Consider the following 13,788-nt stretch of genomic DNA (forward strand, 5'->3'; position numbering starts at 1 on the left):
TCAGCGAGTACCGACCTAGGACCATCAAACGTTCCTTGTATAATACTTCCCAGAATCATCCTATGAACCTCCTCTGAACCATCTCCAGTAACAGCACTTTTTTTTTCAAATGAGGAGCCCAAAACTATTCACAATACTCAACTATTTAGTTCACAAATCCTCACCAGTGGCTTATAAAGGCTCAGCATCACATCCCTGCTCTTGTTCTCTAGACGTCATGAAATAAATGCTAACATTGCATTTGCCTGCCTCACCACCAACTTGGTCTCCAAGTTAACCTTCAGGGTGTCCTGCACAAGGACTCCCAAGTCCCTTTGCATCTCAGATTTTTGGATTTTCTCCCCATTTAGAAAATAGTCTGTACATTTATTTCTACTACCAAAGAGCATGACCATGCATTTTCCAACATTGCATTTCATTTACCACTTTCTTGCCCATTCTCCTAATTTAAGTCCTTCTGCAACCTATCTGTATGTTCAACACTACCTGACCCTCAAGCAATCTTCATATCATCTGCAAACGTTGCAATAAAGCCAACTATCCCATCATCTAAAACATTGATATACAGCGTAAAAGGAAGCAGTCCAAACGCCGACCCATACAAACACCACTAGTCACTGGCAGGCAAACAGTAAAGGATACTTTTATTCCCACTCACTGCCTCCTTCCAATCAGCCAATGCTCTAACCGTGCCAGTAAATTTCCTGTAATACCATGGGCTCTCAACTTGCGAAGCAGCCTTGTGTGGCATCTCGTCAAAGGCCTTCTGAACGTCCAAGTATACAACATACACTGCATCTTTTTACCTATCCCACCTGTAAGCTCCTCAAAGAATTCTAACAGGTTCATCAGGGTTAAGGAAACCATATGGACTTTGTCCTATTTTGTCTTGTGTCACCAAGAACTCCATAAGCTCATCCTTAACAATTGACTCCAGCATCTTCCCCATCTTTGAGGTTAGGCTAACTGATCTATAAATTTCCTTTCTGCTGCTTTCCTCCTTTCTTAAAGTGTGGAGGTACATTTGCAGTTTTCCAGTCCTCTGACACCATGCCAGGGTCCAATAAACTTTGAAAGAAATTTACTAATGCCTCCATAATCTCTGTCGCTATCTCTTGCAGAACCCTAGGGTGCAGTTCATCTGGTCTGGGTGACTTAATGTACCTTTAGTTCTTTTAGCTTTTTGAGCACCTTCTTCCTTGTAATAGCAACTGCGCTCACTTCTCTTCCATCAATATCTGGAACACTGCTAGTGTCTTCCACATTGAAGACTGATGCAAAATACTCATTTAGTTTATCTGCCATCTCCTTGTCACCTGTTATTATTTTTCCAGCTTCATTTTCTAGCAGTCAAATATCCACTCTCACCTTTTATTTTTTACATACTTGAAAAAGCTTTTACTATCCACTTTGATAGTGTTTGCTAGCTTGCTTTCATATTTCATCTTTTCCCTCCTCAAGTTTCTTTTTGTTGGTCTCTAAGTTTTTAAAAGATTCCCAATCCTCTTATTTTCCTGCTAATTTTTGGTTTTTTTGTATGCCCTCTCTTTGGCTTTTGCATTAGCTTTGACTTCCATTGTCAGTCACATTTGTACTATTTGGCCATTTAAATATTTCTTCGTTTTTGAAATGTATTTAACCTGCTCCTTCCTCATTTTTTTCCAGAAACTCACACCATTGCTGTACTGCTGTAATCTCTGCCAGTATCTCCTTCCAATTTACTTCAGCCAACTGTTCTCTCATACGACTGTAATTTCCTTAATTCCACTGCAATGCTGCTTGTCAGACTACTTTCTCCCTATCAGATTTGAAGTTGAACTCATTCATGTTGTGATCATTGCCTCCTTAAGGGTTCTTTTACCTTAAGCCAACCATGTACCTTAGGTTACATGGTAGGCTCAACATCGTGGACCAAAGGGTCTGTAATGTGCAGTAGATTTCTATGTTCCATGTTCTCTCTAACTTCCTCCAGAGCATTACATAGTACGCAATCCAGTATAGCTGATCCCCTAGTAGGCTCAGCAACAAACTGCTCTTAATAGCCATCTTGTAGGCATTCAACAAACTTGGTCTCTTGAGGTCCATTACCAACCTGTTTTTCCCAATTGAACCTGCATTTTAAAATCTCTCATGACTATCGTAACATTATCCTTTTGACACGCCTTTTCTGTTTCCCCTTGTTTTCTGTGGTCCACATCCCAGATACTGTCGGGAGGCCTGTATATAACTGCCATCAAGGTCCTTTTGCCCTTGAGTTTCTTAATTCAACCCACAAGGTTTCAACATCTTCCAATCCTATGTCACATATTTATAATGATTTTACGTCATTCTTTACCAGCAGAGCCACACCACCCCCTCTACCTACCTTCCTATCCCTCCGATACAATGTGTAACCTTGGACATTCTGCTCCCAACTACAGCCATCCTTCAGCCATGATTTAGTAATGGCCACAACAACATACCTGATGTTCTGTAATAGAGCAACATGATTATCCACCTTATTTCTTATATCTGTGCATTGAGATAACACACTTTAACTACTGTAATTCGTGCCCTTTTTGATTCTGCATCCCTAATGCACTTGTACTCACCCTGCTGGCTGCAATTATGTCCCATCATCTGCCTGCCCTTACTGACCGACTGACAGCATGCTATCTGTGCATTTTTTTTTTACTATCCATCCTATCCTGAATCCCTTCACTCTAGTTCCCACCCCCTGTCAAATTAATTTAAACCCTCCCCAGCACCTCTAAAAAAACCTACCCACGAGTATAATGCTCCCCCTCATGTTCAGGTGTAACCCGTCCCTTTTGTACAGGTCAAACCTTCCCCCAGAGGAGATCCCAGTGATCCAAAAACCTGAAGCACTAGTCTCTGCATGAACTTCACAACCATGCATTTCTCTGCCAAATCATCCTGTTTCTACCCTCACTGGCGTGTGGCACAAAATTGCTGTCCTTGAGGTCCTGCTTTTCAGCTTTCTGCCTAGCTCGCTTAAATTTTCTCTCAGGACCTCTGTTTTTCCTTCCTATGTCATTGGCACCAATATGTACCAAGATATCTGGCTGTTCTCCCTCCCTCTAAAATGATGTGGACACAATCTGAGATGTACCTGACCTTGGCACCTGGGAGGCAACACACCATCTGGGTGTCCCATTCATGTCCACAGAATCTCCCATCTGTTCTTCTGCCTATTGAGTCCCCTGTCACTACCCTTCCCCTCTTCTCTCTCTTTCCCTTCTGCACCATGGATCTATGCTCTGCCAGTAACCCGGTCTCCATGGATCCCGCTGGGAGGTTCTCCCCCACAACAGTATTCAAAACAGTATACTTATTAAGGGGAATGGCCACAAACATGCATTCTAGTAAATGCCTATTCACATTTCCATTTCTCCTGACAGTCACCCAGCTACTCACCTCCTACAACTTTGGAGTGACTATTTTGTAGCAACTCTGATCGATAATCTCCTCACTCTGCCGTAGAAGCCAAAGGTCATCCAGCTCTGCTCCAGATACCTAACATGGTCTTCAAGGAGCTGTAGCTGGATGCACTTCATGCAGAGGAGGAAAAAAAAGGGAACCTTCAGGAAAAACTTGCCCAGAGCCAGTACCTCTTCTGAGCAGAGGACTTATTTGAGCAAATGCCTGACACTGCTACTCTCACCACTGGCCAGCCCGATTGTCCCTTCTGTAAATCACTGTGCTCTGCACCCACTGCTGATTGGTCCACTGGAATGAACCTGAATGCTCATGAAGCGTTTTAAACCAGCATCACCGACCTGCGAGAACCCTCATTGCTGTGCTCTGCTCCTGCCACTGATTGGGCCTGCGAAATGTGGCAGGCCCTCATCTTGTTGCTTTCATTAGGGAGAAGGTACAGGAGCCTTGAGACACACACTGAACAGTTCAGAAACAGCTTCTTCCCCACCACCATTAGATTTCTGAATAGTCCATGTTTTTTTTTTGCAATGCAGTTGACCTTCACTAATCCAACTACCTGTAATCTGGTTCCTTCGATAATCCAGCACTGATTTCAAATTTCCTGGGCCACAGTACCAATCTGCTGCACATTATTTTGGTTGTGCTTGATCTGTTCACGTGTTGGCGTGCTCTTGTAAGCACAGACAGGCGATTCCTGCTTGTTTTCCTGCATTTATTAACATCACTTGTGTGAGGTGTGGCCGCTCAGCATCCGCCCGTCTCACCCACCAGTGGTGGGGGAGCTGGTGCGCACTGGGCTAGTCCACCTTCTCGTCTGCCTGCCGGTAGTCACGCACTGCTCTCCGGCATCACTGGGCCAGCGCTCCGTTCTCTTCTGCCTATGACTTCAGATCAGACATGGTGACCCACTGAATTTAAGCATATTACTAAGTGGAGGAAAAGAAACTAACGAGGATTCCCTCAGTAACTGCGAGTGAAGAGGGCAGAGCCCAGTGCCGAATCCCCGGCCGCCTGGCAGTCGCATGAAGTGTGTGTATAGAAGACCTCCTTTTTCCGACTTCTGCTTCTGCTCACCCAGATGTACTGCCACCAGCATCAACAGTTTTTGAAGATACTGTTGTGCCAGTTTCAGCACCAGTTCCTGATGCTTCGCTTATTTGCGGTTGAGAGACTGTAGGTCTGACACGGTGGTCAGCAGCACAGGGGCGCCGCAGGGAACCGTACTCTCTCCGGTCCTGTTCACCCTGTACACATCAGACTTCCAATATAACTCGGAGTCCTGCCATGTGCAGAAGTTCGCTGATGACACGGCCATAGTGGGGTGTGTCAGGAATGGACAGGAGGAGGAGTATAGGAAACTGATACAGGACTTTGTGATATGGTGCAACTCAAACTACCTGCGTCTCAATATCACCAAGACCAAGGAGATGGTGGTGGACTTTAGGAGATCTAGGCCTCATATGGAGCCAGTGATCATTAATGGAGAATGTGTGGAGCAGGTTAAGACCTATAAGTATCTGGGAGTACAGGTAGATGAGAAGCTAGACTGGACTGCCAACACAGATGCCTTGTGCAGGAAGGCACAGAGTCGACTGTACTTCCTTAGAAGGTTGGCGTCATTCAATGTCTGTAGTGAGATGCTGAACATGTTCTATAGGTCAGTTGTGGAGAGCGCCCTCTTCTTTGTGGTGGCGTGTTGGGGAGGAAGCATTAAGAAGAGGGACGCCTCACGTCTTAATAAGCTGGTAAGGAAGGCGGGCTCTGTCGTGGGCAAAGTACTCGAGAGTTTAACATCGGTAGCTGAGCGAAGGGCGCTGAGTAGGCTACGGTCAATTATGGATAACTCTGAACATCCTCTACATAGCACCATCCAGAGACAGAGAAGCAGTTTCAGCGACAGGTTACTATCGATGCAATGCTCCTCAGACAGGATGAAGAGGACAATACTCCCCAATGCCATTAGGCTTTACAATTCTACCGCCAGGACTTAAGAACTTTTTAAAAGCTATTAATGCTTTTTGAGATAGTGATTTAGATGCATATCATATTTTTTACTGAGTTAAGTATTGTATGTAATTAGTTTTGCTACAACAAGTGTATGGGACATTGGAAAAAAAGTTGAATTTCCCCATGGGGATGAATAAAGTATCTATCTATCTATCTATTTTTCAAGATGAAGATGGTGATGATCCTGACAACCCCACATTTGCAGATATGTAACTTTGCCTGAAGGTATAGCAAGCATCTCACTTTAGAAGCAGAAGTGCTTAGCTGTTGTGTATAATTCCTGTACATTTACCTGTACCCTTTATTTTATCTGTGCCTGTACAGTATACAGGCAGTCCCCGGGTTACGTACGAGTTCCGTTCCTGAGTCTGTATTTAAGTTGGATTTGTACATACGTCGGAACAAGTACATCCGGTATTATTTAGCATCAGTCAAACGTTTATCTTAGTATATAGTATATATTTTACCTTTCTATGCATATAAAACACTTAAGAAACATATGTATTCCAATAATTAAACCACTGCGTTGCTTAGTAATAATTGTAGTTTTCATTGGGGCAGGGCCTTACAAATGCTCCATTATTCTCACTTTATCCGTTATCCTTTAAAATTGTTCCGATCGTTGACCGACTGTAGCCTAACGCTTTTCTAATGACCGATGGCATTTCACCCCTTTCCAAACACTTTATTATTTCCACTTTATTTTCAATCGCGATCGCTTTCCTGACAATGGAACAGAAACAGTGCGGGCGTCGGGTCCCGACCTCCACCGGCTCCCGAGGTCTGCTGGGTCTTAAGGACCACCGCACACCGTCAGTGGAACGGAAACACTGTGGGCGTCGAGTCCCAACCTCTACTGGGTCCTAACGACCACCGCACTGAGACAGGCTGAATCAGACAAGTGGGGGCTGTGCTGGGTTTGCGTATTTAATCATCCACAATATTCCGCGTGGGAATTTAAACTGGAGATGGCAGTGTTTTTTTTTTACAAGGTCGAGTTGCGAGCTCGATATCAACCCGGCACGGATGGTACTGGTACAGGAGTCACTGGTTTGACATCAACCCGGTTCTCCAGCCCGGTGCTGATCTCACTGTGCCACCAGCCGACGGAAACGGGGGTGGGGGGGGTGGTCGCGGTGTCAGGGTGAATCTTACTAAGAAAATTTTAAGCCAAATGCAAAGTTAAACACTTAACACAGTGTCAACGGCAACGACGTAAAATGGCCGACGGCGTTCTCCTTCCTCGGTTCGTAAGTATGAGTTGTCCATAAGTCGGACGTTCGTAATTTCACTTGCTACTCATTTAATATTTCTGTTTCATTATTATCTAACTTGTACTAATTTACATGATGTTTTAAAGCTATGATGAGGCGGTTAGCTGTTGCTTAAGGTGATCCTTCTGTAATTCAGCATTTTCACTAATCCGGCACTCCTCAGGTCCCAATAGTGCTGGATTACAGAAGGTCCACGTGATTTATCTCTCTTGCAATGTGTAGTAATTTTTATGTCTTCCATTGCCACAACACAACTCATTTTGCGTTTTAAAAAAAATAGTGATAATAACCCTGTGTCTGGTAGTGATGTCATCATTTGTTCTCTGCAGGTCACTGCACACGCCATATTCGTGTGGATCGAGGTGATAAAGTTTATTACAATAAAAAATGTGTGGTATGGAGCATCAGTTTTCTGAGTGATTACACTATTGTAAGTGCAGACTCATTGGGGAAAATACAGTTCTGGGATTGGAAGACTGGAACTCTGCTGAAAACACATCCTGTCACCAAGTGTGATGTGATGTCATTGACTGTGAATAAGGTGAGTGAACCAGTTCTCTGTCTGTTACAGGTCTGCTCTGGTTTGCTTCCAACAATTCATATTAACCACTCTCATTTGTCATATGGTACTCTGCAAAAGTCTTGGGCACAAATATATTGCTAGACTTCAGCATGGTACTGTATTTGTTAACATGGAGTGCAAAGCATGTTTATAAATTAGCCAGGAGCAAAGGAAGTTGGGAACACTGCAGAAGGAGTATGGGACATCTGGCAGAGAAGGAGTGCCAGTAGCGGGGGATGGCGTAGGGTGGAGACATCAGGCAAGGTCATTTGATTCCAAGCACTTGGTTTATTGATCAATACAGAATGTCACTGGTACTTACCACTCTCTCCCCTCCCTCTTTACCTGCTCCCAACCATGATTCCCCTTTCCTTAAGATCGAAACACATAGGAGCAGAATTAGGCCATTCAGCTCAAGTCTGCCCTGACATTCCATCATGGCTGATCCTGGATCCCACTCAACTCCATAACCCTGTCTTCTTGCCGTGTCCTTTGATGCCCTGACCAACCAGGAAGCTATCAACTTCTGCTTTAAATATACCCACGGACTTGGCTTCCACCGCAGTCTGTGGCAGAGTATTCCGCAGATTCACCACTCTCTGGCTAAAAACACTTCCTCCTTACCTCTGATCTAAAAGGTTGCCCCTCAATTTTGAGGCTGCATCCTCTGGTTCTGGATACCCCCACCAGAGGAAACATCCTCTCCCCATATCCACCTTATCTAGTCCTTTCAACCTTTAGTAAGTTTCAATGAGATTCTCCCACATTCTTCTAAATTCCAGTGAGTACAGGCCCAAAGCTGCCAAACACTCCTCATATATTAACCCCTTTGTAACTCCTGTGTAGCACCAATCTTATCACATGTAACTAGTTGCCACTTTCTTTGAGAAGATCAAATTATGTAGTACTACATTAGGTGCTAGTAGGCCATCAGAAGATAATAGATATTGCAAGGAGGCAGTGAATAGAAACCATACACTTCTGGAGATAACACGAGGAAATCTGTAGATGCTGGAAATTCAAGCAACACACACAAAATGCTGGTGGAACCCAGCAGGCCAGGCAGCATCTATAGAGAGAAGCACTGTTGACGTTTCGGGCCGAGACCCTTTGTCAGGACTAACTGAAAGGAAAGATAGTAAGAGATTGAAAGTAGGAGGGGGGAGGGGAAAATGCGAAATGATAGGAGAAGACCAAAGGGGGTGAGGTGGAGCTGAGAGCCAGAAAGATGATTGGCAAAAGGGATACAGAGCTGGAGAAGAGAAGGGATCATGGGACGGGAGGCCTAGGGAGAAAGAAAGGGAGAAGGGAGCACCAGAGGGAGATGGAGAACAGGCAGAGTGATGGGCAGAAAGAAAAGGAAAAAAAGGAGGGGGGGGGGAAACTAAATATATCAGGGATAGGGGGAGGAGGGGCATTAACAGAAGTTAGAGAAGTCAATGTTCATGCCATCAGGTTGGAGGCTACCCAGCCGGTATATAAGGTGTTGTTTCTCCAACCTGAGTGTGGCTTCATCTTGACAGTAGAGGAGGCCATGGATAGACATATCAGAATGGGACGTGGAATTAAAATGTGTGGCCACTGGGAGATCCCGCTTTCTGTAACGGACAGAGCGTAGGTGTTCAGCGAAATGGTCTCCCAGTCTGCGTCAGGTCTCACCAATATATAAAAGGCCACACCGGGAGCACCGGAGGCAGTATACCACACTAGCCAACTCACAGGTGAAGTGTTGCCTCACTTGGAAGGACTGTCTGGGTCCCTGAATGGTGGTGAGGAAGGAAGTGTAAGGGCAGGTGTAGCACTTGTTCCGCTTACAAGGATAAGTGCCAGGAGGGAGATCAGTGGGAAGGGATGGGGGGGACGAATGGACAAGGGAGTCAAGTAGGGAGCGATTCCTGTGGAAAGCAGAAGTGGGGGGGAGAGAAAGATGTGCTTGGTAGTGGAATCCAGTTGGAGGTGGCGGAAGTTACGGAGAATTATACGTAGGACCCGGAGGCTGGTGGGATGGTAGGTGAGGACAAGTGGAACCCTATCCCGAGTGGGGTGGTAGGCGGATGGGGTGAGGGCAGATGTGCGGGAAATGGGAGAGATGCGTTTGAGAGCAGAGTTGATGGTGGAAGAAGGGAAGCCCCTTTGTTTAAAAAAGGAAGACTCTCATCCTGGAATGAAAAGCCTCATCCTGAGAGCAGATGCAGCAGAGACGGAGGAATTGAGAGAAGGGGATAGCATTTTTGCAAGAGATAGGGTGGGAAGAGGAATAGTCCAGGTAGCTGTGAGAGTCTGTAGGCTTATAGTAGATATCAGTAGAAAAGCCGTCTCCAGAGATGGAGACAGAAAGATCAAGAAAGGGGAGGGAGGTGTCAGAAATGGACCAGGTAAATTTGAGGGCAGGGTGAAAGTTGGAGGCAAAGTTAATGAAGTCAACGAGCTCAGCATGCGTGCAGGAGGCAGCGCCAATGCAGTTGTCGATGTAGCGAAGGAAAAGAGGGGGACGGATACCCGTATAGGCTTGGAACATGGACTGTTCCACAAAGCCAACAAAAAGGCAGGCCTAACTGGGACCCATGCTGGTACCCATGGCTACACCTTTGGTTTGGAGGAAATGGGAGGAGCCAAAGGAGAAATTATTGAGAGTAAGGACTAATTCTGCTAGACGGAGGAGAGTGGTGGTAGAGGGGAATTGGTTAGGTCTGGAATCCAAAAAGAAGCGGAGAGCTTTGAGACCTTCCTGGTGGGGTATGGAGGTATATAGGGACTGGATGTCCATGGTGAAAATAAGGTGGAGGAGGCCAGGGAAATTAAAATCATTGAAAAAATTCAAAGCGTGTGAAGTATCATGAACATAAGTGGGAAGGGATTGAACAAGGGGGGATAAAACAGTGTCAAGGTATGCAGAACTTCTGGAGATAAGGTTTGTTTATAAGAAAAAAAACTATGTTCAAAATATTTACATGAGCAAGAATAATTCAAAATTCCAACTTTCTGTTTAGGTTCCAAACCTTAGATCGCGAACCAAATCAAATTCCTTTTTAATTAGAATCAGTGAGATTCCTTTATTATTCTAATTTCACTCGCTAATTAGATCGATTCTTAAGTATTATAGTTAACTTCAGTTTCAGTTCCAGGCAGCATATTTACAAGTTTAAATTCAAATTCAAAAATTATATATGCACTTTAACTCCTTTTGCGACAGTTCACCAACATAATAACCTTTAAACAAAGTAAATCTCATTCAGTAAGTTATCAGTCTTTGCAAAAATGATCAGTTCTTGCAGAAAATCAAATTCAGTTTCTCCGAATGAAAATAATCCAACCGTATTAAATCCTCTGCGTCATTACACATTTCGTTCCCATGCTGGTTCATCGAATCTTGGGTAGCTTGCCATCTTCTTTCTTGGTTCATTGGAATGAAATGGTTGATCATCTACGGTAAGTCAATTCACAAACTTGTACAAAAAACTTGACCAAATCCCTTGGTATGATTTTTCAGAACTAATTCCTGACTACGCAGATCTTGGACACTCATCTGTACTGATACTGATCTGTAATGATACTCATCTGTACTGATACTCATCTGTACTGATATAATTATCTGGATAGACAGGATCTGATTAGGAGTAGCCAGCATGGATTTGTGCGTGGAATGTCATGTTTGACAAACCTTTTGAATTTTTTGAAGAAGTTACGAGGGTAAGGCAGTGGATGTAGTCTATATGGACTTCAGCAAGGCCTTTGATAAAGTTCCACATGGAAGGTTAGTTAAGAAGGTTCAGTCGTTAGGTATTAATGCTGGAGTAATAAAATGGATTCAACAGTGGCTAGATGGGAGATGCCAGAGAGTAGTGGTGGATAATTGTTTATCAGGATGGAGGCCGGTGACTAGCGGGTTGCCTCAGGGATCTGTTTTGGGCCCAATGTTGTTTGTAATATACATAAATGATCTGGATGATGGGGTGGTAAATTGGATTAGTAAGTATGCCGATGATACTAAGGTAGGAGGTGTTGTGGATAATGAGGTGGGTTTTCAAAGCTTGCAGGGAGATTTATGCCGGTTAGAAGAATGGGCTGAATGTTGGCAGATGGAGTTTAATGCTGAGAAGTGTGAGGTTCTACATTTTGGCAGGAATAATCCAAATAGAACATACAGGGTAAATGGTAGGGCATTGAGGAATGCAGTGGAACAGAGAGATCTAGGAATAACAGTGCATAGTTCCCTGAAGGTGGAGTCTCATGTTGATAGGGTGGTGAAGAAGGCTTTTGGAACGCTGGCCTTTATAAATCAGAGCATTGAGTACAGAAGTTGGGATGTAATGTTAAAATTGTACAAGGCATTGGTAAGGCCAAATTTGGAATATTGTGTACAGTTCTGGTCACCGAATTATAGGAAGATATCAATAAATTAGAGAGAGTGCAGAGACAATTTACTAGGATGTTACCTGGGTTTCAGCACTTAAGTTACAGAGAAAGGTTGAACAAGTTAGGTCTCTATTCATTGGAGCGTAGAAGGTTGAGGGGGGATTTGATCGAGGTATTTAAAATGTTGAGAGGGATAGATAGAGTTGACGTGAATAGGCTGTTTCCATTGAGAGTAGGGGAGATTCAAACGAGAGGACATGATTTGAGAGTTAGGGGGCAAAAGTTTAAGGGAAACACGAGGGGGTATTTCTTTACTCAGAGAGTGATAGCTGTGTGGAATGAGCTTCCTGTAGAAGTAGTAGAGGCCAGTTCAGTTGTGTCATTTAAGGTAAAATTGGATAGGTATATGGACAGGAAAGGAGTGGAGGGTTATGGGCTGAGTGCGGGTAGGTGGGACTAGGTGAGATTAAGAGTTCGGCACGGACTAGGAGGGCCAAGATGGCCTGTTTCCATGCTGTGACTGTTATATGATTATATGATACTGTCTCGTTATAGCTGTTGCATGTTATAGCCATAGCTTCAATGAATCTTTTATCGCAGTTGTCTCTCCTCCAGGGGTTTCACCCTGAGGTTTTCAAATTAGTAGGGCAAAGATACTCACTACTAATTCCATGCTTAACAGTTCATGTCTTCAGCTTCTAATCGTTGCTGCATTTCTCTCCTTGTCTGCGCCTGTGTCACTGAATATGCATACTCTCACGTACTGTTTTTTTTCAAATTCTCTTTTTCTAAAAAAAAATTCGGTAAACCTCCTTTTTCATCCCTCCGTAGGTGGAGCTTTCTAATATTGCATCTTTGGGTTTAATTAACCTGGGTTGTACCTTCATTCCCAGAATCATCCTCGTGAACCTCCTCTGGACTCTCTCCAATGACAATACATCCTTTCTAAGATATGGGACCCAAAACTGTTAACAATACTCGCAAGTGCAGTCTGACTAGTGTCTTATAAAGCCTCCGCGTTATCACCTTGCTTTTAAATTCTAATCCCCTTGAAATAAATGCTGATACTGCATTTGCCTACTTTACTGCAGACTCAACCTGTAAATTAACCTTCAGGGCATCTTGCATGAGGACTCACAAATCCCTTTGTACCTCTGATGTTTGAATTTTCTCCCCATTTAGATAATAGAACATAGAATAGTACAGCACAGTACAGGCCCTTTGGCCCACAATGTTGTGCCACACTTAAACCCTGCCTCCCATATATCCCCCCTCCTTAAATTCCTCCATATACCTGTCTAGTTGTCTCTTAAATTTCACTAGTGTATCTGTCTCCACCGCAGACTCAGGCAGTGCATTCCACGCACCAATCACTCTCTGAGTAAAAAACCTTCCTCTAATATCCCCCTTGAACTTCCCACCCCTTACCTTAAAGCCATGTCCTCTTGTACTGAGCAGTGGTGCCCTGGGGAAGAGGTGCTGGCTGTCCACTCTATCTATTCCTCTAAATATCTTGTATACCTCTATCATGTCTCCTCTCATCATCCTCCTCTCCAAAGAGTAAAGCCCTAGCTCCCTTAATCTCTGATCATAATGCATACTCTCCAAACCAGGTAGATCCTGGCAAATCTCCTCTGTACCCTTTCCAAAGCTTCCACGTCCTTCCTACAGTGAGGCAACCAAAACGGGACACAGTAGTCCAACTGTGGCCTAAAACCAGAATTTGAAAGAGTTGCATCATTACCTCGTGACTCTTTAACTCTATCCCTCGACTTCTGAAAGCTAACACCCCATAAGGTTACTTAACTACCCTATCTACCTGTGAGGCAACTTTCAGGGATCTGTGGATATGTACCTCCAGATCCCGCTTCCTCCACACTCCCAAGTATCCCGCCATTTACTTTGTACTCTGCCTTGGAGTTTGTCCTTCCAAAGTGTACCACCTCACACTTCTCCGGGTTGAATTCCATCTGCCACTTCTCAGCCCTCTCCTGCATCCTATCAATGTCTCTCTGCAATCTTCGACAATCCTTTGCACTATCCACAACACTACTAACCTTTGTGTCATCTGCAAACCCTTATAACCCCCACATCCAGGACGTTAATAAAAATCAGGAAAAGTAGGGGTCCCAGAACCAATCCTTGTGG

The 13,788-nt window shown here is 44.2% G+C and overlaps 1 protein-coding gene across 1 annotated transcript in view; it reads left to right on the forward strand.

The window, feature by feature from the left end:
- The window catches only part of utp4 (UTP4 small subunit processome component), a 90,550-nt gene that overhangs the window by 17,525 nt on the left and 59,237 nt on the right, over window positions 1-13,788 (forward strand). The window contains exon 5 of the mRNA XM_073070543.1: window positions 7,052-7,263. Coding sequence (XP_072926644.1) covers window positions 7,052-7,263 — 212 coding nt within the window. The remainder of the gene's footprint in view (window positions 1-7,051; window positions 7,264-13,788) is intronic.

This window comes from Hemitrygon akajei, chromosome 17 (assembly GCF_048418815.1).
Source record: "Hemitrygon akajei chromosome 17, sHemAka1.3, whole genome shotgun sequence".
In the NCBI taxonomy this organism is placed as follows: Eukaryota; Metazoa; Chordata; class Chondrichthyes; order Myliobatiformes; family Dasyatidae; genus Hemitrygon; species Hemitrygon akajei.